This window comes from Daldinia loculata, assembly GCF_022478755.1.
Source record: "Daldinia loculata strain CBS 113971 unplaced genomic scaffold F4817scaffold_3, whole genome shotgun sequence".
Classification (NCBI taxonomy): domain Eukaryota; kingdom Fungi; phylum Ascomycota; class Sordariomycetes; order Xylariales; family Hypoxylaceae; genus Daldinia; species Daldinia loculata.
Window position 1 is genome coordinate 589,563 of NW_026054857.1, and position 27,990 is coordinate 617,552.

The 27,990-nt window shown below is 46.7% G+C and overlaps 10 protein-coding genes across 10 annotated transcripts; 6 read left to right on the top strand and 4 right to left on the bottom strand.

The window, feature by feature from the left end:
- Positions 1–1,613, bottom strand: F4817DRAFT_365845 (uncharacterized protein; the record flags this gene model as incomplete). Its single annotated transcript, XM_049306922.1, has 2 exons — positions 1–1,164; positions 1,251–1,613. 2 exons carry the CDS (start codon positions 1,611–1,613, stop codon positions 1–3), a joined length of 1,527 nt encoding a protein of 508 aa, XP_049163239.1.
- Positions 1,614–5,580: 3,967 nt separating this feature from the next.
- Positions 5,581–7,440, top strand: F4817DRAFT_324765 (Zn-dependent exopeptidase). The gene is made up of 3 exons (XM_049301679.1): positions 5,581–5,920; positions 5,978–7,119; positions 7,183–7,440. The coding sequence occupies exons 1-3, from the start codon at positions 5,659–5,661 to the stop codon at positions 7,306–7,308; spliced, it is 1,530 nt and encodes a 509-aa protein (XP_049163240.1). The 5' UTR covers positions 5,581–5,658; the 3' UTR covers positions 7,309–7,440.
- Positions 7,441–8,252: 812 nt separating this feature from the next.
- F4817DRAFT_311766 (Osmotin, thaumatin-like protein) lies at positions 8,253–9,281 on the top strand (the record flags this gene model as incomplete). Its single annotated transcript, XM_049300038.1, has 4 exons — positions 8,253–8,555; positions 8,701–8,822; positions 8,875–8,959; positions 9,018–9,281. 4 exons carry the CDS (start codon positions 8,253–8,255, stop codon positions 9,279–9,281), a joined length of 774 nt encoding a protein of 257 aa, XP_049163241.1.
- Positions 9,280–10,823, bottom strand: F4817DRAFT_133380 (uncharacterized protein). The gene is made up of 4 exons (XM_049297773.1): positions 10,030–10,823; positions 9,937–9,971; positions 9,620–9,820; positions 9,280–9,565 (listed from the first exon to the last, which is right to left on the bottom strand). The coding sequence occupies exons 1-4, from the start codon at positions 10,174–10,176 to the stop codon at positions 9,430–9,432; spliced, it is 519 nt and encodes a 172-aa protein (XP_049163242.1). The 5' UTR covers positions 10,177–10,823; the 3' UTR covers positions 9,280–9,429.
- Positions 10,824–11,338: 515 nt separating this feature from the next.
- F4817DRAFT_356015 (uncharacterized protein) lies at positions 11,339–12,698 on the top strand (the record flags this gene model as incomplete). Its single annotated transcript, XM_049305733.1, has 2 exons — positions 11,339–12,004; positions 12,075–12,698. 2 exons carry the CDS (start codon positions 11,339–11,341, stop codon positions 12,696–12,698), a joined length of 1,290 nt encoding a protein of 429 aa, XP_049163243.1.
- A 155-nt stretch (positions 12,699–12,853) lies between these two features.
- Positions 12,854–14,323, top strand: F4817DRAFT_133449 (uncharacterized protein). Its single transcript, XM_049297774.1, has one exon. The coding sequence runs from the start codon at positions 13,556–13,558 to the stop codon at positions 14,177–14,179; it is 624 nt and encodes a 207-aa protein (XP_049163244.1). The 5' UTR covers positions 12,854–13,555; the 3' UTR covers positions 14,180–14,323.
- Positions 14,133–14,817, bottom strand: F4817DRAFT_324774 (uncharacterized protein). Its single transcript, XM_049301680.1, has one exon. It carries the CDS (start codon positions 14,795–14,797, stop codon positions 14,468–14,470), a length of 330 nt encoding a protein of 109 aa, XP_049163245.1. The 5' UTR covers positions 14,798–14,817; the 3' UTR covers positions 14,133–14,467.
- Positions 14,818–17,967: 3,150 nt separating this feature from the next.
- Positions 17,968–18,852, top strand: F4817DRAFT_133716 (uncharacterized protein). The gene is made up of 2 exons (XM_049297775.1): positions 17,968–18,262; positions 18,318–18,852. The coding sequence occupies exons 1-2, from the start codon at positions 18,068–18,070 to the stop codon at positions 18,633–18,635; spliced, it is 513 nt and encodes a 170-aa protein (XP_049163246.1). The 5' UTR covers positions 17,968–18,067; the 3' UTR covers positions 18,636–18,852.
- Positions 18,853–21,168: 2,316 nt separating this feature from the next.
- F4817DRAFT_356016 (uncharacterized protein) lies at positions 21,169–24,960 on the top strand (the record flags this gene model as incomplete). Its single annotated transcript, XM_049305734.1, has 6 exons — positions 21,169–22,550; positions 22,678–23,325; positions 23,440–23,631; positions 23,684–23,854; positions 23,909–24,275; positions 24,331–24,960. 6 exons carry the CDS (start codon positions 21,169–21,171, stop codon positions 24,958–24,960), a joined length of 3,390 nt encoding a protein of 1,129 aa, XP_049163247.1.
- A 601-nt stretch (positions 24,961–25,561) lies between these two features.
- On the bottom strand, positions 25,562–27,430 carry F4817DRAFT_324791 (uncharacterized protein). The gene is made up of 2 exons (XM_049301681.1): positions 27,150–27,430; positions 25,562–26,998 (listed from the first exon to the last, which is right to left on the bottom strand). Exons 1-2 carry the CDS (start codon positions 27,150–27,152, stop codon positions 25,901–25,903), a joined length of 1,101 nt encoding a protein of 366 aa, XP_049163248.1. The 5' UTR covers positions 27,153–27,430; the 3' UTR covers positions 25,562–25,900.
- Between the last annotated feature and the right edge of the window lie 560 nt (positions 27,431–27,990).

A 27,990-nucleotide genomic window follows, 5' to 3' on the forward strand; every position in this document is an offset into this window, starting at 1 on the left:
TCAGTTATTAAGAAAAAGGAAATCCGTTGATTCATCCATCAGCCGATCTACGAGAATAACTTGACCTCCAGGACGTACAGCCGGCGAAAATATCTTGATCCAATTAGGCTCCCCGTCTATCTCGTCTGCTTCTTCAATAAGTTCTGCCGTGTATGTATCATAACTCGTATCGAAGCTGTAGCTCTGCAGGCCAGCAATAACCAACAACTTCAATCGTAGCCAGCGGCCCATTTCTTGCGCCCGCCTTATGATCTCGCCTTTTCCGATGCACCCGCGATCAGTGTTAATGTCGTGGCTGTAGATGCGTAGGTCAAGGAGGACGCTCTCCAGCATCGGCATCTGTGACCACGATAGCCATATAGGTGAACCTCGATCTAGGTCGATAACCATATCAAGCGCCTCGAGGTTAGTATCGTTTATCCGGGAATCGAATCCGGCCATACTACGAGCGTCAACCTCCATGAGGGTCAGCGGTGAACGAAGTACAATATGACGCAGGAGCTTAAAGATATACGGTGAGCCACTTGGCATAACTTTCTTATCGGCTTCAGGTTCTTCGTCATCATAGGGAAGAATACCTCGCGAACGTTTTCCTCTGATGGGAAACGTATCTCTTCGGTTGCCTAGAAAGGATTCCTCGGCGACATTAGGAGGAAGACTGTCCGCAGCGAGTTCGAAAACCTGTGCGCCTTCGAGACAGAGGGTCCTGATCACCTCGTTATTACACCACTTATTAAGTGTTAAAAGATTCCTATCAGGGAATTTTACAGGAAGAAAGTTATGATCACCGTCTCCATGCCCAAGGCTGGTTAAGAGACTGCCAACTTTGCCATCAATGCCTCGTGTGTATGTGACGACTCTCGTTAAATTCAAGAGGTTGTCTGATAGTGGGTCATATTGCTTACATGGATGCCAGTCAGGGACTAATAAATCTAGAGCGCATCGGGCTTTAGAATGCAGCGCTTCGGATAAAGCCCTAGAAACAATTTCGAGAGGAAGTGAGACGTTGGCTTCCGTTTTCTCCTCAGTTCTTCGTCTCTTCTTTTCTCGAGGATTATCGTCTAGGACATCGGGCTTACGCTTTCGACCCCTGAGCTCGCTGTTGAGGCCCCCGGAGCTTCTATTGTAGGGGTATACGGTATCAGCCTTGGGCAACTCGATTACCTTATATGGTGAGCGTTGGGAGCATAAGTTACTCACAGAGGTCGCCGATATTTCCTCTACATCACCGAGAAGGGGGGTATAAATACCGAGTTCGCTCTCTGCATGAACAAGCGCACGGCCTCGTCTTCGCGAGCTTTCTCCTCTTGGCGAGCCTTTTCTTCTTGGATTTTTTCCTCTTGGGCTTTTTGCTCTTCGTCTAGTTGTTCGACCGTCTTCGTTTGCCCTGACCATTTCTGTCTGCATGCGTTGCAGGTGTACTGAAACCTGCCATCCAACCATACTTTTCTCTTATTAGAAGACTTCTTATGAAACCGCGACATGCAGACTAAAGGTGTAGATGATCCGATTGTAGCCTGATCTCTTGGACGTCGACTTTCGGAGCTGGAAGATGAGTTATCTTTCCTCTGAAGCACCCGTATCGTATAGGAATGCTTGTCATTCGAAGACATCTTGGTGGTGGAATAGAAATAAATATAAACTTTCACGACTGTAGATTGGTCGTGTATGATTTAGAACTAAAAGAGCGTGGGAGCTTCCGAGATTTATATAAGCCTTTGTTCTTTACAGAACGAAGGCGCTGTTTAGGTTTGAAGTACATATGTCTCGCACAGTCGTAGCCTTAGATAACAAGTTCTTAGTAGAAGTTTCCTTACATCACTTCGTTAGATCCTAGTGCGGGAACTACTTCCTCGTTTTACTTCCACGCAGGGTAATACTGTTCTGGAAAACTCCTTAGAAAGACTGATTTCCTTTCTGGAGGGTGACTGCAGTTAAACCAATTCCAGCTGAAGAAAGTGATTATTCAATTATATCTGCATCCTGGAGCTCTTACTATGGCAATTGCACTATAGTTACTTGACTGCCTCCTAAGGTAATTCCCGTCCACATCTTCCCGGTACTAACACAACTCAAATATAACGCACATATTAGGTATTTAAGGTAATTTAATCGCGGTGATTTCTCACGCTTAGCTCCCCGAAAATCCCAGCGGCTACTAGTTAGTTTCGGATATACCAAGACTTCACATCAATAGCTAAAGCACTACTGCGGTGTAAGGATGTTCGACACTTGTAAATCTCCTAGGTAGACAAGACTAAATTTCAGAAGCCATCGTATCCAAAAAGCTACCCAAGGAAGAATAAATGAAGACGGGTACTTCTGGGTTATCTTATTCTAGTCTGGCTAGTTCTCGAAACGCTCCATGCTTCTAGAAGTTTTGTTACAGTTGGGTGTGAGTGCTAATATATAGTTGTTGGCTTTGTCCCTTGATCATTTTGCAACTAATAGTAATAGGTTTTATACTATTCCCAACAAAGGAAACGCCATTCAAAGATCAGACAACGGTCGCCATGAACAATGTCATTACCGAATATAATTCATTGATCCTTAACCTTTAGCGATATCAACTTCTCGCACTGTAAACCTACTATCCAACACCTACATGACTATATCTGTTTCTTGTAATGTAGGAGAAACAAGTATTATGGTATAATATTTTAGCTTGTCACTCAGTGAAGAGTATGTTTCATCTGTATTGTCATACTTATCGACGTATATATTAAGATGTTTGCTGGTAGATAGAATTTCCCTGGCAAATTCTGTCAATTTTTTAACATTATATAGGTTCGTAGTAAAACTGGCACGACTGCTTTCATCTAATATGTAGATAAGACATAATTATACACTAAAATCATCTGGTTATTATTTAGGGCGTAGTGGCTATAAGATGCTTAAGAATGTTTACCGGCTTCGCGTCTCTGAATGTAACTTCTTGGTAAGAAATATGGAGTCTACTGGATTTGAACAATAAACCAATGGGAGTGGTTCCGAAAGTGAATGAAATGGAGAAGCTGCCACCATGCGTTTGATTTTCTGGCTGTGAAATATACCTGTTACAGCCCTACGCAACTAGGATATACCGTGATGGTAACGACTACGCACGGACCTTGTTCTAGCTTATTCGATGTTAGCGATCCGTTTAAATCCCATCTGCTATGGATTCGGGTTTACATAGGTACTATGTTAAGCCGAGGGAGGTAGTGGTGAAGCTATAAGATATATGAAACAGTCTGTTAAAAAGGCCTCGTAAGATAAGTGAAGTAGTGTTTTTGCTAGAAAGCTAAGTTGAAGTATTCCACAAATTCATCAGGATGGACAAGGATCTATATCAACCACCTAACCTCTTAAGGCACACAGTTTGCCTCTCATTGGCTTGCTCGGACTCGAGCCTTGTCGACCCGCTGGACTGTACCTAACGCGATCCATCTAGCAGGGATACTCCGCGTTTTGAGATATCAATCACAAACTTCAATTAGGTCGGCATTCACGGCACTGGTGTCATACAAAGAAGGGCGACTCGCATTTGGTGGATCGCTTAGGCTGGAAGTCTAACAAAATACCGGACGCGCATCTTTCGACTTATTCATAGAAATGCCTCGGAAAGGGAGTCGTAAAGTCAGGACAGGCTGTCTAACCTGCAAGTAGGCTCTGCTTGAGTAATCACCAACCAATTACCCAGCAGCCCTGATTAACATCTGATAGAGCACGCAAGGTCAAGTGTGACGAAGGCAAGCCACACTGTAACCGTTGTATTACCACTGGGCGCGCGTGTAGCGGCTATTCCGCTAAACCGAGCTCGGGACTGCTCTGGAACCGCCCGCGTCAGCTATTCCAGAGTATAGACAGCGCCAGTGAAGGGAGAGCCCTGCATTTCTTCTGCGAGAAGACGGCCCAGTTTTTATCAGGGGCTACCGACCCGTACTTCTGGACCCATTTAGTTATGTAGTTTAGCGATTTTGAACTAGCTGTCAGGCATTCTGTCATAGCTATAAGTTCGTTGTATGAACAGTTCCAAGCCGAGGGCGAAAAGTCCCACTCAGGGGTTCAGCTGAGAGATAATAGCCTTGCGCTACAGCATTATAACGCTGCTATTCGCGAACTAAAGACAACGGACAACCAACCCCTAGTACTATTAGTCTGCATTCTTTTCATATGCATCGAATTTTTACAGTCTAACAAAGAGGCAGCCATCCAACACTGCAAACATGGCATTGCTCTGCTTGACAATGCTAATTACTCCTGGGCGAGAGAACACTTATTGCCAGTGTTCAGGCGTCTAAGTTCTTTCCCTTTCTTCTTTGGGGCGGGGTCTATCGACTTTCCCGACCTTGTCTCCGTAAATACCCCCTTCCAACATCCTTCGACGACTATACCGATGCGGCGTCAGCAATGGATTGTTTACAAAGTCGGACATTACGTGTTACACGATGCGCAGATTCGTACCGTTTCGGGAACTTACGGTACAAGACAGTGTCGTCCGACTTGCTGGAAGTGCAGAAGGTAGTTGTAATCTCTTAGACGAATGGCAAGTTTTATTCAAAGGCCTCGACAACACTAGGCTTTGTTATGCGGGATAAACAGGATGCGATCCTCATTCGCAACGAATTCATCCCTGCCTGACACCCAGTATAGGCAATCCACCCCTTCTCCTAAGCAAGGGTGACACCTTGCACGAATAACGAAGAGTCTGATTTCCCAGAGATACCCTAGTTTTAGCTTAGTCAAAGATTTGGCAGTGCCGGTTGTATTATTAGAGAATAGGTTACCTCAGTTGATTTAATCGCTAAGGCTGCACATGGTATAAGTCACCTTTCGTATTTTACCCTCTGATCTTCTATAAAACGATCTGAAACAGACGAGCGAGAGAGCCTAAGCCTAAAAATTACAAATCAGGGTGTCAAGCTATAGGCTCGGTCTCGGTTACCTCGCCCGAATATGCACAGACTTTGCACTGACACGGACAAAGTCTCATTCTCAGATTATAACTTTGCCATCTTAGTTTCAACTTCTGCCTCTTCGCTCACACTTGGATCACAAACTTAGCCATGTGGTCATTGCCTTGGTTATACCCATAATATAAATACCCATCCCAAATACACCCGTGCCATACTCCTGCACATCCAAACCACATCCTACCTTAACTGTTCAATAATTTCGACCACATTTATGGTTACATATTTGTCGAAATAGTATTACCTTAGGTTTGTTTCCTTGTCCATCTACCTACGCGCCAGATTTACCATCCTATCAGTATATGTTAATAAGCAGAACGACAAACCAACTCGTTCAAGGTAAGTTCCCTAGAAGTGATCCGCTCTCCACCTATCCTACCTTACTTGTCCACTTCTTTTAAATATAGTTTCTGGTTATACTATGTGTTCGAACTATATATTGACAATCTGTCTTCTTTAAACGGATAACCTTGATAGATGCATTACGATCTCCTTTCACACAGTGGAATCATACCTACATCTATTCACCGCCACAAAAGGCGCCACGATGCTTCGCCACAGAGCTCACCGTCTCTCCTTAGTCTAACGCGAATAAGTATGGCGTTATCTCCCCAGTGACGGAACAAAACAAAGCATCCTCCTATCTTCCTCTATTCTTACCATCCTTCTCATCCATCGAAGTAGGTTAGAAGGCGTCAACACTATGGCACTAACACGTCAATGGCCTCGTACGCTTTTATTTGCGGTGCTGGGCACTGCTACGGCATCTGAATTTCAAATTCCTTTGGTGTCGCAAAAACCGCTGGAAGCAGGAAACGCGCTTGTCAAACCGTTAGTCAACACTGAAGATCTGCAAGCCAGCATCAAGATTGAGAACCTCGTCGAGCGTGCCAAGAGTCTATACGGTCTTGCAGAGCTTTCAGAACCGGAGTATGGACACCCAACTCGAGTCATCGGAAGTGAAGGTATGTATTGATCTAAATTCGCACGCATACGAATAGCGCGTCTGACTCTTGTTATAGGCCATAGCGCTACCTTGGAATATATATATTCTGCCTTAGGGAAGCTTGATGGTTACTACACTCTCTCGAAGCAGCCGTTTCCGGCTGTTATGGGCAATGTCTACGAATCCCGTCTAGTTATTGGCCATGATGTTCCCAAGTCTGCTTTTCCGATGTCGCTTACTCCCCCAACGACTAACAAACAGCCTGTTCATGGCGATCTTATCTTTGTAGAAAACGAAGGATGCGATGCATCTGATTATCCATCTAACGTAACTGGCAATATTGCTTTTGTCCTTCGTGGCGAATGCTCCTTTGGTGCCAAATCGGAGCTCGCCGGCAAGGCGGGTGCAGTGGCAGCGATCGTGTATAACTACGCTTCTGGGCCGCTTTCGGGTACACTGGGGAGTCCCACTCCCGACCATGTTGCTACGTTTGGATTGTCAGGCGAGGACGCCGGTCCCATACTTGAGAAGTTAAAGAAGGGCGAAGTCATTGACTCTATCGCATACATCGACTCGGAGGTTAAGAAGATTGAAACCACGAACATCATTGCTCAGACTGTCGAAGGGGACCCAAACAACTGTGTCATGCTTGGAGGCCATAGCGATAGCGTGGCCGAGGGTCCGGGAATTAATGACGACGGCTCGGGTAGCCTTACTCTCCTCGAAGTTGCTACACAGTTGACCAATTTTAGCGTCAACAACTGCGTGCGTTTCGCTTGGTGGGCTGGAGAAGAGGAGGGTCTTCTTGGCTCGGACTACTATGTCGAGGTCTTACCGAAGGAAGAAAACCTAAAGATCCGCCTTTTTATGGATTATGACATGATGGGCAGTCCAAACTTTGCCTATCAGGTCTATAATGCGACAAATGCTGCGAATCCTGAAGGTTCAGAGCAGCTAAGGGATTTGTACGTGGATTGGTACGAGGCGCAGGGACTTAATCACACATTTATTCCCTTTGACGGACGTAGTGATTACGATGCTTTTATCCGTAACGGTATCCCTGGTGGAGGTATTGCTACGGGGGCCGAGGGTCACAAGACAAAGGAGGAGGAAGCCATGTTTGGTGGTAAAGCAGGCGATTGGTATGATCCTTGCTACCATCAGTTATGTGACGATGTTGGCAACGTTAATTCAACCGCTTGGCTTGTCAACACGAAGGTCAGCCTCCTTCCCCTCTTCGATCGCGCTGTCTAAGTACTATGTTGCTAACCTTCCTCACAGCTCGTTGCTCACTCCGTTGCCACCTTTGCAGCGTCGTTTAAGGGCTTCCCCGAGCGGTCGAACACCACCGTATTGGAAGCCAATGAACAGCGTGCCCAATATCACGGACATCGACTTGTTCTATAAGTGTAGTTCGTCCGTGGATAGAATTTCTGACATTTAATCACTAGAATTAGGTACTTAATCATAAATTGTCTAATGGTTGGAGCCCCTAGGGCGTTTAAATATCGAATCGCATTTATGTTCCCTTTGGCTAATACGGCACTTACTACAAATACGAACCAGACGTGATGAACTTACATTGATACAGCGCGAAGCTACACTAACAATCGTAGACGTTGCCCGCCTAAAATGGGAACATGGAAGCATTGCACAGATCGGACTGAAGGTGCTACAATATTGTACACGTAGTAAATAACTTCGTAATATACCTATGTACACTGATCTGTGCGTCTAGCAAGTTTCTATATATGTTAAGTAGGTTTGATTTACTAACGGGATACGTTAGGTAGATTAAATTCACGTCAATGCGGACTTCGAGACAGCCCAATGGCACAAAATTCGCCATCCGAAATAACCATACAACCGGTTAACAGAGCTAACAGAGACTCGTAGGCTTCAAGGCGTGATATTACGAGTAACTCAAAATACCAATGTATCACAGGAACCGCAATTCGTACGGCGTGTAAACGTGGTGCCAATTCTCTCTCTTATACTTCGGCGTGGAATATAGTCCGCTGTAAGAACAACACCGTTGTCTCACGGCGTAACTCTCACACAGGTCACCTCCCGTCTAAATCAGTAGTCCCAACAATCACGCCCGGTTTCAAAAGATGAATTTGATCGAGTCACTATGAATCACTGAAACTCATGTCAAGTAACCCCTCTTACCAAGATGTTTCCAAATTGCTTCTGAAAGTGAGTAGATTCCCCACGGCGCTCTTTTGAAGACCAACACATATATAAACCTGTCGGGACCCCCATAGCTTTTTTTTCTTACTTCCTCTTTGACCTCCATATCCCCATGGCAAATCTTAAGAAATACTCACCTTCCTCTAAATGAAATGAGGATGCGTTCAACTATCTCTATCACGATCGTTAAGGCACCAACTGTCTTAGTGCTTCTCGGGATCTGCCGAGTAGCTCTAGGGACTATCACGACAGTCATTTTGCCCACGGAGACGCAACCATCGGGGGCTCCTGCTTCGGTTGGCCAGGCAGGTGACTTCGTATTTACCGTGATTAATTCTCACACGGCGGCTGTTTCTACACTGCATCAAGTAGGCGCTGGCAGTCCGACAGCAACTAGAGGGGATAACCCGGCGAACACTATCGCGCCAGGAGATACTATTACATTTGCAGTCCCAACAGGGGTAAGTTGAAACCCAGCGCAGACATACCCCATCCTCTACTTTGTTTAGTTTTCAGTATATTTCGTGACTATCGTCTCCGAAAAGTCACAACAAATCAAAGAGTACACATGCTTTTTAATACATAATTCTAATGTTAATCACCCAGTGGTTTGGGCGACTGGCTATGTATGAGAAAGACTTTGATGTTGTAGACCGAGCCACATTGTTGGAAGGGTCCTTCTTCATGAATTCTGGCCATGCAATTATGGCGATGGATGTCAGCTATGTGTAAGAGTTATTACTTGGAACTTTGATATTAGTTCTGCTAACCGCGGTTTAGTGACGCTTTCACCGTCCCAGTGGTTTGCGAATGCGATGATCAAGTACAATTGGGCTGCAACCTTAACTTGCAAGAGATATGCCCGGTTCGTCACCATTGAGGCAATACTATCAGTTTTCTTAGTAGCTGATTCATGACCACAGGAATACCTTCAGCTGAATGGGAAGACATGCGCAAACCCATACAGAGATGATCCCCAGCATCCACCTGGCCCCGAGAACATTTTTCAGGACTGTCGAGGCATGGCCTACACATATCCTACAGATGACACTGCTACCAAGGTAGATCTCCCTGGTTGTAGTCGTAGCACTACCTGCTGCATAGGGACCGCCTGTAGGCCTCACCCTGGGCAGTTAAAGTGTCCTGTGAAGGATGGCTACGCAGAAGAGTGCGCTAAAGCTCCATGATGAAATTCGTGGTTGTAGCGCTAATATGTCACGGTCGCTGAGGCTTATTTAGGTATGTACTCACATATTGATAGCATACTTGAGGGGTGGTGTAGTGCGAGGCTACCCGAAGCATAACGCAGCATACGAGGAGCACGTTAATAATATATTATCTACTTGGAGCAACATCTCGTAACTCGCCTATTGAATGTACAGGTGTAAGTATGCTCTCGGATCGTCTTGGATGCTTCAGTGTGTAACAGCAATCCACGCAGCTCCATATCAGGATTATAACTCTTAGGACGCTAGTTCAGTCAGCACGGCCATAACCCATTCATCAGACCTTGGTCGAAACTTACCATATAGCGATCGTAACCGTAAGAGATAGGGAATCGGTGCCTTCCCAGGGGTACGGCGCGTCGGCGGCGGTCTCATGGATATTGCTCAAAATAATCAAGAAGATTGAAGGAATCGCCAAGCAAAGAACCAACAAATCTTCGCAGATTAAGCAAGACGGGGAAACACGGGGTATGGTACGGGTCGAGTCAAGTAACCCGGTCCTATATAGACAAGTTAGTAACGACTTCTCCGAGTAAGGATATATGAATTTCGGATATATATCAAGAGTCTGGTAAAAAATAGAAATTACGACAAATGGATTTGAGAGGTTTCTTACAGCTCGGAGCCGTCAACCAAGAGTGCAATCACAGCCTAAGGTTCAGATTTAGCATCGATATTCATATTCCGCGTGGTATTTTTGATGCCTTACCACAGAGACCGAAAGCCCCAGCGTCTTTCCCCAGTTCACACTTTCGTAGATAAGATTGGCCAGTAATACCACAGAGGCACCTAAGCCAAGAATTCGCGCGATCGCGCCCGTAACGGCCGCCGCTCTTGGCGCACGGGGCCTTGTCATGTCTCTCGAGGGCGAACGAGAAGGACAAACAACATGAAAGTTGAAGAGCAAGAAAGACAGAGTAAGATGTTTTTGTAATGTTACATATCCCGTAAACTAAAAGAAACCCCTAGTAAGAGCTCATTAAGGGTCCCGTACGGGAGCTGGGATTCAGGATCGTTGCATATTACCCGTCCATTCGGATGCAAAGGTCGCCTTGGCGGCTAGTCATCAGCACAGCGGGACGGTTCAGGCTTAACTGTTATAGTAAGAGTATTCGCGGCCTTCTTCGGGAACGATTTCCCATGCCGTTCAAGCAATAGACTATCCGCTGCTAAATAAATTTATTTTATCTTTATTTTCTCAAGTATCTGGGTAGGTATTTATAACAGGCACTCATCTTAAAATCGCTATAAGTGTCTATGCTACGACAACAGTGTCACAAGGCACTGAGCGGTACATGATTAAATAATAGACACCTTCCGAAGATACTAGGAAAGGTGATTTAACTGAAACCGAAGAGGTATAGAAGAACCATCTCCGAGCAATGAGAAGTCGACTCCGTATTGTCCCGAGTAACATCATAACTTACATGATGGTAACCCTAGGGATCAACGATAACTTTACGGGAAGCAATAGTTGAAAGAAAGATGAATAGCAAAATAAAGATATAATAACTGTCAGTTGATAGAATCAAGTACTGAAGTATCTTGCCTGCTTTTAAGAATGCTTCGTATTTTACATGTGATAGCATGATAAAATTATAACTTGTAATTAAACAAGGTATGCTGTTAACCCACTTTGCTCAGCTACTTCATGTTAGGTACCTGCAGTTGGAAGCGGGGAACATTAGGTCCTAAAAAAGCTATCCACGTGTGGGGACCTATGATCGGGTTACCTTATGTAAGCACATGCTAAGGGCAGGTGCAGAGGTGCACCTAACAATGATATCAGCGACAAATTATTAGAGACAATAGTTAATAAACTTGCACATCCTCTTATTCTATGCCGTAGCCTTACAAGATCAAACCTCAAAGCAACTTAGATATCATACATCTAACATATAAAGCTCCAGTCAATCTAAATTTTATCACATCCACTCCTTCAGTGTCGTTTATCGAAGCATGGCATAGCGTAATATCCATCAAAGCCTTCCGCAGTCATCGCAGGCAACTCACTCAAGATGGCATCTTCTCCAGACCAGACGTCCTCCGATGAAGCGACGAACAGCGATACAACTGCGACAGCGCCTCAGATTATCGATAGCCATGAACGCACAAGTCGCCACACCTTCTCTGGTCCTCCACCGAATACCCGTCGATGTTTCATCTGCCTCGTAGACGAGCCTGAGGCTACCCTCCCCACCGACTGGTCGACACCATGCACATGCACGCTAGAAGGGCATCATGAATGTCTAATGGCTTGGATCACAGACCTAGAATCTCAGTCCAAGGATATTAAGTGTCCCATCTGCAAAGCGCCCGTCATAGTTACTGAGCGATGGGACCTTGCCACATACCTGGATAACTACCTGAATATCACATGCTCAAGGTGGTCTCCGCAGATTTTATTCGGATTTCTTGCTTCGGGCGCGCTGGTGAGCAGTTCTATTTATGGTCTCAAGGCTCTCGATTTGTTCGCGGGCCCTGAAGCTACGATGGACTTCCTGTTCGGTACTGAGGACCCCGTTCTATTTGGTCTCATACGTCTCCCCGTTCGCGTAACGCATAGGAGTCGCATGCCCCCTATTAACTTAATTAACTTTGCAATATTACCATTCATCGCCCCAGGACTGGTACTCAACCGATTTCGTTTACAGAGTGTTAGTTTATTTCCGACTTCAGTACTGGTAAGCAGCTTTCACGTATTGCCATGCATCAGTCTAGTTGCTAACAAGATTTCGCTTACGAAACTAATAGTATGCGACGTTCGTAGCGCTCATTGACCACGCGGACGAGTATTTCACGTGGCCTCCATCCCCGCAACGAGCCTTAGCCATCTACCCAGCCCTCAGGAACTCCTACTTCCAACTCCACAGCACAATCTCCAAAACCCTTGAGAAAAGATGGAAAGAACAAGCAAGGAAGTTGATGGCCAGTAGGACAGGCCAGCAGCCGGCTGCAATACCTTCGAACGAAGAACCAGTGATTAATGGCGACAACTTCCTCGACTTTGAAATCGATATTGCGATAGCCGTTGCTGATGAAGAGGAGGCAATCGGCCATAGACCAGACAATCGTCGAAACGGGGTGACACGGGGTAGACCACTCGAAAACTTCTTGGCCGGGTCATTACTTTTCCCAGGCGTATGTTACGGAATGGGTGAGATATTGAGATTTGTGCTTCCGTCGCGATTTGTTACACGACCGTCATCTGGCTTTTGTACAGGTCTGCTCCAAGAGCGGTGGGGACGAAGCCTTGTCGGTGGGTGCTTATTTGTCGTGCTAAAGGACGTATTCTTCCTATGGGTTAAGTACAGGAAGATAATGAATTGGCCATCGAGAAAAATTAAGAACGCGGAGAATCGAAACCGACGTCGTTAGTGCAGAGACATAATAGCGATACCTATTAGGGAAATAAGCCGGCGTTTTTAGGGAGGATTCAAGTTATGTTATGGATTACGGTATTCGGTTATTGAGGCATATGCGTATGCGTAAGTTATAGAGATGTAAGCTCTACCCATGGTGCAGACTGCGTAATATTTGTGTACGATATCAGGTAATTGCCCTTCATGCTTGGGACACGTATGAGATACGGTCTACCCAAACCACCCATAATCTTACTCCTAGTTCCATTCTAAGAATCTTTACTTACATTTAGTTACATCAGGTAGCCAACGTATGTCCATCCGCGAGGGCCAAGGTAAGGCTGGTTTGATATGACGTTGGCCAGATCCACGATACTTAAAACCCTAGTAATAATTTGGCCAGGTATTTGCAAGACGAACTTTCTGTTGATCTCTCAACGAAATTACTAACGATGGATGCTTTTAAGTGACAGTTTACCTAGATGAAGGACTACGATGGTTTTATCATCAAATACAATTTTGTTAACTGATCAAATTACCAATTACCAAGCATCTCAAATAGCAACGTGTTATCAAAGTAGTACATATATCTATGCTTGGTAAGGGTCATGTTAGCATCATGCGGCACAGAAGGAATAGTTCGCATTTGCTAGCACCTAATATCTGGCCGAATCCAGCCATGTTGGCTTGTTAGCGGACGACTTATTTTTTATAAGTCCCCAACTCAACCGTCCGTCCATTTTCTTAAAGAGGAGTAACAATTAACTCCCAACTAAGGCTTGACGACTTATTACCAAAAAGTTTATGTCCGTCTGCTCTGATATCTGGCCTCTCACCAATTCTTCGGTAAGGTAAGAGAGGTTAAAACCGAATATGTCTTCAAGACGAACCCGCAGGACGGACCAGGATATCTTCACACGCCCGGGTCCGGAAGCCGTGACTTATGACCTCTCGGTGCGCGATCAGGCCACGATCCGGGTCCCGGTTGGCTCTGCATGGACATCCGGACCCCACTGGCATAACTCGCATACAGAGTTTCTGCAGGTACTAGCCGGTCGCGCGCGCGTCACGCTGTCCGGTCGGATATTTTGCGTCGGTCCCGCTGACGGTGTGGTCACGGTGCCACGGGGCGCGGTACATGAGTGGCGCCGCGCCGACCGGGAAGAGGACGGGCTGGGGGAAGCTGGACAAGAGACGGGGGCGGATACGGAGGAGTTGGTCGTGAGAGAATGGACGGAGCCGAAAGACGGTGCCAAAGAGATGTTCTTTCGGAACTTGAACGGGATTATCCTGGATGCTACCGCGGGGGGTGCTTGGGGCGAGGCGCTCGTAACGCTTGAGCTGTGGAATTTGTTCTGGAGAGCGGATAATTATCCGGTTACCGTGGGCGTGAGGTGGGTTGGTGGTGTGGCTACTAGGGCTGCGATGGGGGCTGCGGTTGCGATGGGGTGGGTGTTGGGACGGCGGGGGGTGTATGAGGAGTATGGCTCGAAGTGATTCTATCTTGTGGGTATAAGGACTGCTGGGTATGGGTTTATTTTCATTGGGATATGAGGCGTTAGGCGTGCTTTTGAGGGTATGAATTAAGATTTAATGTTCTTTACCCGATAGTTGGTGATGCTATGCGTAATGTATCTAGCTCGATATCTCTCATGCTACTAGGTGCAGCCTAGCCTATTACCTCCCTCGCCGTGTAGGCTTGTTATCTTCATCGACACTTTGACTCTCCTGCCTTTCCGTCTTTCATTCTCCAGTCTGTGGGTTAAATTCAAGGAGATACAGTATTTATATATCAGCTTCACCTGTATACTCGTATATGATCTCTAAGTTTGGCTCGCCATTGTTCCCCATAAACTCCAACTCTAACTTCAGTGCCGTCCCTGTATCTAAGTCGCTGCGAAAACTGATAGTGAAGGGCTCTATACAAGCTGCTCGTCTACAATACTGGTCAAGCTTTACGGAGCGGAGGAAAGTCATAGGCGTTCCGTCGACATCGACACCGCAGATTTTCAGCTGATGTCGGTTTTCACCCATCATCTCCATCTGCATAGTCAGGCGGCGGCGGAGAATGAATTGTGGAATGGGAATGTCGAGTTTGGCCATAACTCGAGTCATCAGCTCTAGGGGAGATAAAGTACCGCGAATATATTCCTTCCCGCAGTCCTTACAGTACTCGCGGTTATTATTGCCATGGAGCTCGGATATCCTATCCTAAAACCAAAATTACTATAAACTATAGACTATACGCATCTTATCAAGGCAGATATGCCATGTTATAAACTTACTGGTAGGATTCCACTCTTCCGGTGTAAGGCATCGCAGTTCTGGCTAACCAGATACTTCAGTAATACCCCTCTATTCTGCAGCTCAACAAGAGCCATATGCGTAGCAGTTGGTACAGCCTAGAGGGTGTTCACCGCACTCGGCCGCTGTCTTCCCTGGGCCATGAGCGTCCAGACGCCTTCGGTGCCGCGGAAGTCGGGAATACCTAGTGTCTACGTAAGATTTAGACCGGACGATGGCCGCATAGTAAGGCGGTGGAACTAACCGGCTGAAGTAGAGATCCCGGCTCCGGTAAAAACGATGAAGTGCTTGCTCTTCTTTATGTGCTCCGCGAGAGCCTCTGCCTTCCTATCGACTACATCGATATCTTCTTGGCGCTCCTCCACGGGGACTTCGGGTGCGGTGCCGGCCATGGCTATATTTGAGGGAATTCTAGGAATATGTGAAGTTAAATAATAATATCAAAGTTAAAGTCAGTAGTTGGTTTTGTGTAAGTGTCTATGTGGGAGAATCGTGTCCTCGAGTCATAGATACGGTACTTAATTATCTTCAAGGGATATTCAAGTGATATTCAAGGGATATGATTGGCTAAATAACCTTATAGCCTTCCCATAATAACCTCACTTTACAATATGATTAGATATTAGATCAACTGTGTAGCTCGTTGGCACTTGAGAACATATAAATACCACGTGATAATAATCCTAGGCAGATCTAGGCAGCAGCGCTCGCATATACTTAGGTAGTTTAGTTATTATTACCTAGAAGAAACCCTCCAATTCAGTCTCTTTCTACGTTAGAGAAATAAGTCTCGATAATTGCCTTAGATAGATAGTATATAAGAGTGAAAGCAGGGTGCTATACTGTTAATTGTTGACTGTGTATAATACTATTGACGATATATTCCTATTACGTTTAGTTGCTTTAAATCTTATAAGGTACATAGTTGCACATTTTGCCATTTCTTGTTGGTTTTATTAAGTTTCCTTATTAAATATGGATGGCTGTAATACATCTTGTGTTGAAGGCTTCTAGTTTATATAAAGTACCTCATATTAATGTTAAAAGTAAATCTTCCCGCAACTTAGTTAGTCTTGGTCTTGTTTTACTACTAACTCGGTAATGGGCTCTTCTTGATACCGATATTTGGCCGTTTTGCGTGGTACTATTATTTGTGTCCTGTGATTTTATATATTTTCTCTCCTTTATGGAATAGGCAAGATGAAGTTTCTCCGTCCAGGAACTGCCAATGTAAGGGATACAAGTAAGGAGAGGACATAAGTTTGATAGAATTGCAAAGAGCTATAGCCCTAACTATAATTGGTTCACTGATAGGATTGCGAGCTCCCCTCTTAGATATTAGTTATCTAATGATCTCGTAGTTGAGGTATGGCTGAAGAATGTCGACCCCCACTATAGAAGTAATTTGAATACCCGAATTCTTGTCTATCTGATTATAAATCTTCGGGCGAGAGGATGATACCGCTTACCAGCTGCCGTATTAATCATCTCGATCATATGAGCCATCTGATACACAATGATTCCTCTAATTTACCCCTTTTCCACGTGCTATTGAAGACACAGCAGCGAGGCTAGGATAATATGCAGGAATTAAACTACGGCAATGCAAGTAATGCAAGTAGTAGGCGCGTGACCTCAATGTTGTAAGAATGCATGCGTATAAGATGTGTAAATATATCACCTAGTTAAATTGAATAAGATGTTAATCTTATTCTGCAGATCTGGTGATGTCTGCTGATGAGTTACCTTATAGAGAGGGTGGTAGTGGATATGAATACTACCTACGGACTTCACCGTAATCGATAGCGGTGTGAAAGCTGCTGTCCTGCTTGTAGGCCTGTCGATTGCTGACCGAAACCGGTACCGAAGTTGAAGTCGTAGGCGCTCAGCCACAGCTTGTCATTACATAAGATGACAAGTCTCGTGCCGACGTCTGCATGCCGGCGTTTATGTAGGTAGTAAGACGAGTAATCAGCACGTTACTGATAAAGCATTGCTCAGCAGAGCCGCGAATCTAGACCGCCGTGCACGAGTCCTGAGTCAGCATAGGTATTAGGTGAGATAGTATAATAGCTTTTTTATAGTCTTAAAGCTTTAATAGTTGTAGTTGAAGACAACGATGATCTCAACGATGATCTTCAGTTAGCGTCAGCGTCGAGGCTGAGATCTTACCAGTCAATGTGACTATCAACTAGCGGACCAAACTCGGCTAGACGGCGGTAAATGTCAAGCCTGAGATAAGTAGTGATGGGAACCCGCAGTATGATATATCACAATTTCCATCGTATCTTAAGACCGGACATTACTGCACCTACATATGCAGATAAAACTACCGAGATGATTGGATCGGGTAACCGGTGGGCTTTCTCTTAGTCGCATCTCCGAGGAGGGACGGGTAGATAGGCGGATCGATGATCGGTTGATATTCGTGATGAGACAATCGTGCGCGGACGGGACTAATGTGGATTGATAGTGAGATGTATCTTATGTAGGTATTCATTAGACTGACGCATAATAGTAGAATTATAGGTCACGCGTAATACTTCTACGCTTACTTCGTAGGTAGGTACGTTATTGACCCCATCGGAAGTAAGCTGTGATTATGTCCTTGAGTTCCGCGTCGTATCTACTTGCAAATGGGAATATGTATAGGTAGAAGTTTGATACGGGCAAAATACGGGCAGTACGAGGGTTTGATTGTCGGTTACAGCATATGTATACTTGTACCTGCCATGTTGTTTGTAGGCCCTGAGGTCACCGCTATTGTTACTGTATTTGTACCACCTACTAAGGTTCGCCTACATTTTTAGTAGGTACCTCCTACACATGGTACTGGTACCGACGTAACCTCCTAAAAATTCTATGTACGGCAGCAAGCAGCTACCCCCCACATATCTCTCCCGAACCCCTGGCTCTTTCACCACTGGCAATTGGATCCGTCCGGTCGGGTCGCAAATCATTTTACAGTTTACACCTACGTACTTTAGGTAAGTACCAGTCAAGTTAATTCCTCGCCCATTTCTTTTTTTTCCACCAACAGTTTCCAGTACCAAATGCCGCAACTTAATCAATAATACATATATGACCCTTTTCCGGCGTCGTGGAAACACCAATCTATCTGTTTTCCGTTGTCTTACTCCCGACACGTGTTCTGGGCACATCGGCACAACCCTGCGAGAGCACAACCCTGCGAGACGTTTGTGGCCAACCTTTTACAAATACGTTAACGTAACCGCTGTGAACAAAAGCGCGGCAAAACCACAACGGTCCAGTCGTGTTACGTTCGAGCTACATTCCCGAACAAGACTGTGGTGCTAATAAGACCATCTAGTTTCCGATATACATAGTCCTTGACTCACTCATCCCACTCACTTTACATAGGTACACACCGAGAAGACAAGTCAAGGAGTTGGGGGCTGTCTCGGTCAGTCCTTGCGCGGTACCTACCAGCATAGGCAATCGAAATTTCCACCAAATTCAATTGTCAGCATTGGACGTTGTCTTGATAGGAATACGAACACGGCCCGTGATCGTTCGCGCATTAATCCCTGTCCTCTGCTCTTCCCTGTCTCTTGCGCTTGTTAGCTGCAAATTTTTTTTTTCTCTTCCTCTCTCACTCTCTCTTCACACTGACGAGAGTTCCGATTAAGTTGACGTGTCACCGCGCGACAAGTTCCTGCAACTGGCCATGTGGACTCATCAAACTGCTCGGTTTGTTTAACGGTAGTAGGAGGACCACAGAAGATATTTGTCCCACAAAGAGCGCTGGCATCTTTCCAAGTGGACGATTCGGCCTTGGGGTAAAGTCATGCGTCCCCTGTTCCCCTGCCCAGTGCCAATCCCATCTACTGACTTGACAAGCCGGCAGACTAACCAGTGGCGTCAAATGGCTCGCCTTAGCGCGATCCACGTTGCCCGTGTATGTTGGATTGCTGGGTCGAATGAAATGAAATAAAAAGACACCAAAATCAGCCCCAAACAATACTCTTGGCTCGCGAATAGGGCATTCCGCCCGTATTTGGGTCTAACTTACATAGTGGTAACTGCCCAGTTGCGTATCTCTGTTGAGTTGTTGAGTCGGCGTCAAAGAACTCCCTTCCTCTTCTTCCCGTAACAGTTTGCTCTCAATTTATATGGTCTTTTTCTTATGAGGTACAGTTTCAGCTTGTACAATGTGCGTCGCACACCGCTGCGGCTACGGAAATAGACGTCGTGCTGTGATACTTGTGGCGGCTTGGCGGCACAGATTTTGAACCCTTGGGAATGGCATGGACTCCTTGTCCCATGCGGCTCAATGCTGGTCGATGCTATGTTTTCCCCCTTCCACCCCATGTTCTTATCTAGTGCCGCGATGACCGGTTACTTTAGCCGGGTGTCCCGAGACGAGCTTAGTGCCGCTTCTAGACTTTATTTCGCCTTGTTTTGGAACCCGCGTGATATGAGTATTGCAAACCTGGAAATTAGACGGTGCAGATCTCAGGGAACGAGCATCGGCGCGGGTCCCCTTAGAAGCTTAATATGCTAGCATTCGTCTAGTCTTTATTTCGTTCCACATTAAGTCATGTGTCTCGCTTCGTCTAAACGTTCTTCCTTCGTTCTGCTGGTGCTTAAGTCGACGTCTAACGATACGCAAGGCATAACCTTGGAACTGGGCGAAGAGTCGTAGACCTAGGCCTTTGCTGGTCTTACCCTGTCAGCCAACCTCCGACTTGGTTCTTACAGTCTTGGTTCTTACAAGTCCTCTTCACTAACTTTAGTCCCGTTATTTCCGGTCTAGGTCTGACCTCATCTACCGTTTATCCACTGTTCTTACAGTTTACAATAAACTGCAGTTCAGGTGTGCGTCACCCGTAGGGCTGAACCCGGCATTCGACTTACTCTTTCACGTGGCTGCTACGCTTTACAAAGTTAATTATAACTTTTGTTGGAAGTATACAGGCCAGGCGTTGGTCAAGGCTTAGATATCGCCGCAGATCGTCCTTCCTTGGTTAGACGGTTCATGCCGGACTCTTATGAACGACCGGACCAACAGGCTTACCACTCGAGCTTTAAGCCTCATCGACTTGCATACATAGGAGCACTGCTGGTGTTACTAGAAGCGATTTGATTATTCGAGGGATTATGACCTGGCTAAGTAAGTTTCTGCATTATGTCAAATGTTTGTGATTCTTCTTCCTATGACACCCTCCGGCATAAGAACCGTGATCAGACAAGATGTCTTGGCTGCAAAGGCGGCTCCCTCCTAATCCACGATCCACCTACCTCGCTACATGCATTAGGCATCGACCACTCCATCACAAAAGATTCGAAATGACCTATGGTTATGATGCTATCCCTTTTTATCTATAACCTTCCATTCACAATATCCCCTGCCCCCCTTCCCCCCGTTGTGGGTTTCTAACTTTAAAGGCTTGTATAAGGTAATCGTCATTCACATACATACATGCATAGTTCGTATTGGAATGTACCTATATAGTACCATGCATTTGTTTTTTAGTATTGTGGTGTAATGGCAGAAGGCTCTGTTAAAGCTTGGGACTTGGCGATTAGTTACCTTAGTCAGGCAGTCATGTCACCTCCTACCTTTTGCCGACACATCACTTACATTACTTACATCACTTACATCACTTACATCACTTGCTTAGACGAGTAGGTGATGTAGGAGGCAGTAAGGAAAGAGCTAGCTACTCTCATGATTTCATGGAGGAAGAGCGATACTGGAGCCAGCACTAAACTACTTAGAAATGGCTTGGTCCTTCTACTTGGGCAGATATGAGTTGGATGTCGTTTCGACGAAACATCATCTGATGTCCTCGTCATGTAACTTCCAAGTTTCCCTCTCTCTCGCCTTTTACCTACCACCCACACTCGTCTTCAAATCCCAAAACTCCATCAGTTACAACTACACAAGTCCCTATTACTCGGATAGTAGCAATCAATGCAACCTTCGCAATTCCGTTGAACTTGCTGCTAATGCTTCTACTGCTCATCTCTTCTCCCATAACCTATTTAAATAACTCGAAAGAAGACTTGGAACTGACCATCTAGTATCTAGGACCTACCCATCCTTTCACCGCCTCTTCGCCGTTGATCTGCACTGAACTCCCCCCAGCCCATTCAGCTATTTTCGGACCTTTACGCACTTTGGGCTCGGACCATTCGATCAGGTAGCGGCCGAGAGAATGATGGGACTGGAGCTGCAGAGTGTGCAGGTTACGCTGCATTATGTCTACCCCCTTGTAGTGTTCCTATACTTCGCCGTCACCTCAGCCATTGCGATCTGCACACTGCAGACTTCGGACTCGAAGAAGTCAACCCACGTTCGACGCAAGGTTATATATTGCCTTCTTTGTTGCTTTCTATGCACCTTTGTGGCTCAATTTATCCTCAAGATAATTGAGATTGTTACGTGGAGTCGATGGCCATCCCAGGACACAGTTATCGGCTTGCTATCTTGCATCCTAATCTTTGGAATCGAGCAGAATAGTCTCGGCGACGGGTCGGATACAGTTTGGTATCCCTTCTACGGATCGTGGCTTATCGCGTTTGTGTTGGAGCCTTTCAACGCTGCACTCCTATTCATCGCAGCCTCTGAGCCGATAGTGACGACCCCAACAACTGGTGACAACTCAGCAGCCTTCCTCCGACTGGACGCCTCTATCGTCATCGCTCGCTGCATTCTTGCCTTAGGCGCTCTTTTGGCTTATTTCGTCTGGCGAGAAGACGGAATCGACGATGATGATGATGACGAGGAACGGGCCCCTCTACTCCCAAAGCCAGGCCAACGAGCGAATGGTGTCGACACATCGGCGGATAGCGGCTATGGGACAAACTCGGAGGGTACAAATACGGATGCAACTAACACGGAGACGGCTAACTCGCCCAGAGACGTCGAATCACCATGGGAACGTCAGCAGCGTATTTCTCGAGAGAAGATTGAGAAGCGGCTGAAGAATGAGGGTAGCTGGATTGCGTATGCTAAGGGATTTCTCATTTTCTTTCCGTACATTTGGCCTGTCAAGAATCGTCGCCTGCAAATCTACGCTGCTCTCGTGGGCCTGTGCCTGCTGGCTGGAAATGTGCTCAATTTCCTAATTCCTCGGCAGTATGGCGCCGTTATGGATTCCTTGAGCGGTGTTTCTGACAGTAATCCTTGGGTTCAAGTCGCGATTTTTGCTGGGCTTCGACTTCTAGCCTCGGAGGCTGGAATTAACTTCTTGAGGCAGATGCTATGGCTACCTATCGAGCACTACTCTGGGGAAGCCCTCACAACCGCTGCGTATTCTCACATTATGAATCTTTCTTCCGAGTTCCATGATTCTAAGAGCTCATCGGATCTTATCGTAGCTATTTCGAATGGGACCTCTATTTCGAATATGTTGGACTCGATATGTTTCCAGGCATTGCCAATGCTAATTGACTTGGTCATTGCATTCACATACCTGTCGACAAAATTCGGGCCGTACGAAGGATTCATCACTATTGCAACTGGCACGGCGTTCATCCAAGCTGCCACTCATATCATCTCAAGCTTTAAGGAGAAAAGAAAGATGATGGTTAGGACGTAAGTGGCCCAATTTCTATGTTCCAGTAGCTCAGCCAAGACCTTCACCCCCGATCTTTGTTGAATTTCTTTTGCCTTTTTAGAAAATTAATTCTTGATGGACTCGGTTCTGATTCTTTTTCTTTAGGTATTTTGAGGAACATTATATCCGTCAGGCTGGTATTCAAGGCTGGCAGACCGTCAGTGCCTTCAACCAGATCCCATACGAAGAGAGACGTTACGGTGTGGCAGTTAACTCTCGCGTTTCGTCTACGAAATCCCTGTATTACAGCTACTTTGTTGGGCATGCCTTTCAGTACTTAATCCTTCTCGCAGGATTGCTCGCTGGAGCGTTCTTGGCTGTATACCAGATTACTAATGGCCAGGCTACTGCTGGTGACTTTGTCATGCTATTGACATATTGGGGTCAGCTCACATCACCTCTACGCTTTTTCTCTCAGCTCGGAAAGAACATCAGCCAGGATCTGGTGCATGCCGAAAGGCTTCTTGACGTAATGACGACGAAGCCAACCGTCATTGAGAAGCCCGATGCTAAACCCCTGAAGCTCAAGGGTGGTAAAGTCGAGTTCCGGAATGTCAGTTTCAGCTACGACAAGAAGAAGGACATCTTGAAGAGCGTGAAAGTGTCTGTTCCGTCTGGCACTACGGTGGCATTCGTTGGCGCAACGGGGGCTGGGAAGTCAACGATCCTGAAGCTCCTTGATCGCTTTTATGACGTGACAGGTGGCTCTATCCAAATCGATGGCCAGGATATTCGCGATGTGACGATCTCAAGGTATGGTCCATGTCTACTTTTTTCAATTCTTAAATGGATGTCTTCTGGGGTGGATTGTGTTTTATGTCCTCCTATCTCTTGATTTTGCCTCTACTAACGTTGCCTCGTACGTAGTCTACGACAGTCTATTGGTATTGTCCCGCAATCACCAATTCTTTTCGACGACACCGTGGTAAATAATATTAGATATGCACGGCTATCAGCTACAGACGAAGATGTCTATAGCGCTTGTAAAGCAGCGGCAATTCATGACCATATAATGGGCTTTACGGAGGGGTACAAGACTCGCGTCGGCGAGCGTGGTGTGTGAGTTGCAATTCAACCGACAGGCATTGGTTTTGTTAGCTAACAAACTTAGGAAACTATCCGGTGGCGAACTGCAGCGAATTGCGATCGCACGGGCTATCCTCAAGCAGCCCGAGATCGTGCTCCTCGACGAAGCGACTAGTTCTGTCGATACCGACACAGAACAGAAAATCCAGGACGGTCTTCGTACCCTATGCCAAGGTCGCACCACATTCATCGTAGCGTATGTTAACAACTAGCCGCTGGATACTGTGACGTTATACTGATTTTAATCTAGGCACCGTCTTTCAACCGTTATGAATGCTGATACTATCTTCGTCGTTGCGAATGGGGAGATAGCTGAACAAGGGAACCATGAAGAGTTGATTTCCAAGGGTGGCAAATACGCCGAGCTTTGGTCCAAACAAATTTTCCTCAAGCCCAAGGAATCAAAGGAGGATAAGCAAAATGGAGAACTTTCTAGCGATAGTGCGGCAACTTCAAGTGTCATACAGACGGATGGGTCCGTCGACGAGCCAGCAAATGGTGTCAGCGCCTCAAATGGTACCCAGGCACCGCGGCCGGTATCGACGGCCGAGAACTCTCCTATCGCAGGAAAGGCGAACGGGGAGGTTGTGAATACTCCAAATGGGCATCAAAAAGAGGTAGATCTGTCGAAAAATCATTCATGATTTTTTGATTGATACTAACCTCTAACAGGGTTCAAGGCTGAATCCTGGTGCGCCCGAGTTTACACCCCGTTCTACAGCCGAGCCAAATTTAAACAATACATCTCCTATGCGAAATAGCTGGGCCGAAGACGTCGAAGAGGCAGCTAGTTCCTCTGACAATACGCCACCGGCTGATTCCGAGTCCGCTTCTGTATCTACTGCGATAAGAGCTTGCGATGCGATCCCCCCGAGTAAAAATGATGATGCCGTTTCACCTGTCATATCTCCCGAGTCTGCCGCGCAATCAACAGTGTTCGACGCCCCCGACTCCAAGCCTCGTCGGAACACGCTTCAATCTGTGTCTTGTCCCGAGCCACCACCACTTTGTTTTTCAGATAGCCCGACTCGTTCTGTTAGCCAACCTATGCCCACACCTACAAAACCTTCTCGAAGGGAGAGCAAACTCCCACGGGAACAACACGAACATTCACCATCTCCTGAAGCCAAACAAAACCTACCAGGTCCCAGTAGGGGTAGAGGCGGTTACCGCGGCCGAACCCGCGGCCGCTACCGCGCTGGAAGGGGTCGAAGACGAGGTCCACCTAGCCCCAGGTCCGGCCACAAGGACGGCACAGAACCCTCGCAAAAGCGCGGAATTACTACATCTCGCGCAAAGTAAATCGGCATTGCAAACGGTACTTTTCGATGACGCATTATTTCTATTTTAATCTCCCCTTTGCCTACGGATATGCATCTCATTTTCTCGTGCGCATTTTTACGATTCCGATTATATGTATTGTTATGCATTTTTGCGGAAAAGGCTTTTCGCGTCGGAGACAAAGGGATGCAGAATGTTAATTACGGATGCTTTATATTGCGTGTTATTCGGTTCTGATTTATAAAATATCTAGTTATCGGTTGATCGCAGGAATACGGATGACGGAGGGCGAAAAGGGGGTGAGAAACAAAAAAACGGGCATGGTATTTTTTCTCCTTTCTTGATTTCTCGGTCGGTAGCATTCGAGGACTAAACAAAAAACATAAAAGCTATGTGTTTCGGGGCTGGGCATATTGTTGCTTGGAGGAGAAAACGAAGGGACACTACAGCATGGTACGGAGTCGAGGTGTACGGTGGAAGAACTTAGACGAGTACTGATTTATTTTACCCCTTTTTTCAACTGCTTCCCTCGTCCGAGATTATCAACTTGTCTCGTTATCATCACGCACGGTTCGCAGTGTACCATTAGGACCATTAGGACCTCAGTTAGCAGATGCGATGGATTATAAATAGTAAACCCTTATATTGCCATTTTTCGCCTTCTATTATTACCGTGAGTGCTCATCTGTTATAAGCAAAGTCTACTCGTGGTCTACGTAGCTTAAACCCGGCCATCCATCACCCTCATCCGTTCATTCACCAAAAGACCAAAAGGGTAAAACAGACAAATGTAAGAACCGTGACTGGTTATAGTTTCATATTCCCCCCGTCCAACCAACTTTGTTCCGATTTTTTCTCTCTCACAGCGCTACGCTACGCTCTTCGCATCATCTTGCCTGGAAACCCCTATACAACTCCGCTGAAGATGAATGAGACAGGATCTATCTCCAAGCAAAGTCGATCATCGGCCTGCGCCGCGCCCGGCACCGGGGTTGCTCCCATCATCGGCACCACCGCCGCCGCCGCCCATCATATTCCTCGCCATGTCGGCGATGTTAGGGTCGTTCATCAGAGAACCTAGGTCAGGCATACCGCCGCCGCTGGAGAAACGGTCGGCCATCTCGCGCAGACGCGGGTTGCTCATTAGGTTCTGCATCATGTCCGGGTTCGACATCAGGTTCTGCGCCATGCTCGCAAACATGGGGTTGCTCATGATGCTGCTGAGATCAGGGAGACCACCTCCACCACCACCGCTAGCTCCGTCGCGGTTTCCACCGCCGCCGCCGCCGCCGAAGAGGCTCGCTAGGCTGGCTAGGTCGGGGCCACCACCGCCGCCACCACCACCACGTGCTGTCGGTGCTGCGTCTGCGGTTTCGCCTTCCAGCTCGTCGACGCGTCTCTTTGCCGTCTCGAAACCTTTCTTCATGGCCTCGCTGCCGCCGTTGCCTTCGTGCTCGATTCCTTGTCGGTACGCTTCCATGGAACCCTTTGCGTCGCCGAGAGCGAACCGGGCTAGGCCGAGTCGCGACCAGGCTTTCGTGTACTTGGGGTCGATGCTGACGGCTTGTTCGGCGTCAGCGCGGGCGCTGGCGTGGTCGCGCGCGGCGCTGTAGGCGGCGGCACGGTTGGATAGGTAGATTGCGTTGCGGGGGTGTAGGGCTAGGGCCTGGGTGTACAGGTCGATGGCGGCGGGGTAGTCCTTGGACGCCATGGCGCGGTTGCCGCGGGCCTTGAGGTCCTCGGCGCGAGCCTTCTCGTCATCGGTAGGTTCCTTTGCCTTCTCGGAGGTACCGGCGGTATTTGAGGCGGGTTTGGCGGCTGAGGCGGTGGTGGTGGACTTGAGCTTCTCGTAGACGCCGTAGATCTGTAGAAGGTTCTGGGTGCCGGTGGCGGCGGAGACGGCGGCGGGGTCGGTGGGGTCGACTTTGAAGGATTCGCCGATGCAGTTGATGGCGACGTCGATGCTGTCTTTGTCCTCGGCTGAGAGGGTGCCGTCGGTTAGGGAGGTAGATAGGAAGTCGCAGATGGCGAGGGCCAGGCGTTGTTTTGTTGTTGTCGCCTGTTAGGGTGCGCAGGGAGGGTTAGTATTATGTTATATGCATGTATACGGCTTGGTAAGAAGTATATTGGGAAAAGGCGGGATAAGGTAGAGTAGGATAGGGTAGGATAGGAAAAGGGGAAGTATGATATTAGATGATATCAGTTCGTACCATGGTTGGTTTGGTTTGTTAAAGAATTCAACTGAGGGGTCAGCCAGTCGGTTGAGTCCCAAGCGAATGAGAAGAGAGGTTTCACTGGTAGTTAATGTATGGCCAAGCGAAAGAAAGGAAAGAAAATTAACTCCCTAATATCGTAGGTGAAGAGTTAGGTAGTATATAGGTGAGTCAAGTTGGCGGGCTGGAATGTTGATTAGATGCGACTTGCTTCTGTTCTCGAAATTTCGGCCTGATAGCTGCCTGCGAACTGCGAACTGCGAACTGCGAACTGCGAATGCGAAGGTGGGAGAGGCGGGACAGAAGACGCCTAAGACGGAAAGTGGGGGTTGGGTTGGGGCTGATTGGCGCTGGGCGGTGTGTGCGTATGTAGAGCTAAGAGGCTTAGCTTCACTGGTTAGGACGGCAGAATCTTTATCGATAACCATCCATAGTATTACTAGTTATTTAATTAACCATAAGTATTCACGCTTTGTGACTCTAATAAGCCACTTCTATCTCATGATATTTCAATGAGCAAATTGCTTAAATAATTATCGACTATTTAAACGTATATAAAATTACCTATCTTAGGTACTTAACTTACCTAGGTGTCTATTATACTCTTTACCTTAAAGTCTTCAATGACTCTTAACTCCTTGACTTGCCTGGGTAGGGAAATATACTACAGCTAGCCAACAGAAAGAGCTCATAATACCTTACTAAGCATCATTCAGCCCGTCTCTTCAAACGCACATGTAAGATAAATTGGTGTCGAGAAAACCACCTTCGGCACATTAAACGAAGAGACGATTACTAAATGAGCAGTAAGTAGGCCGAGTGGTAAACGGCTGAAAAG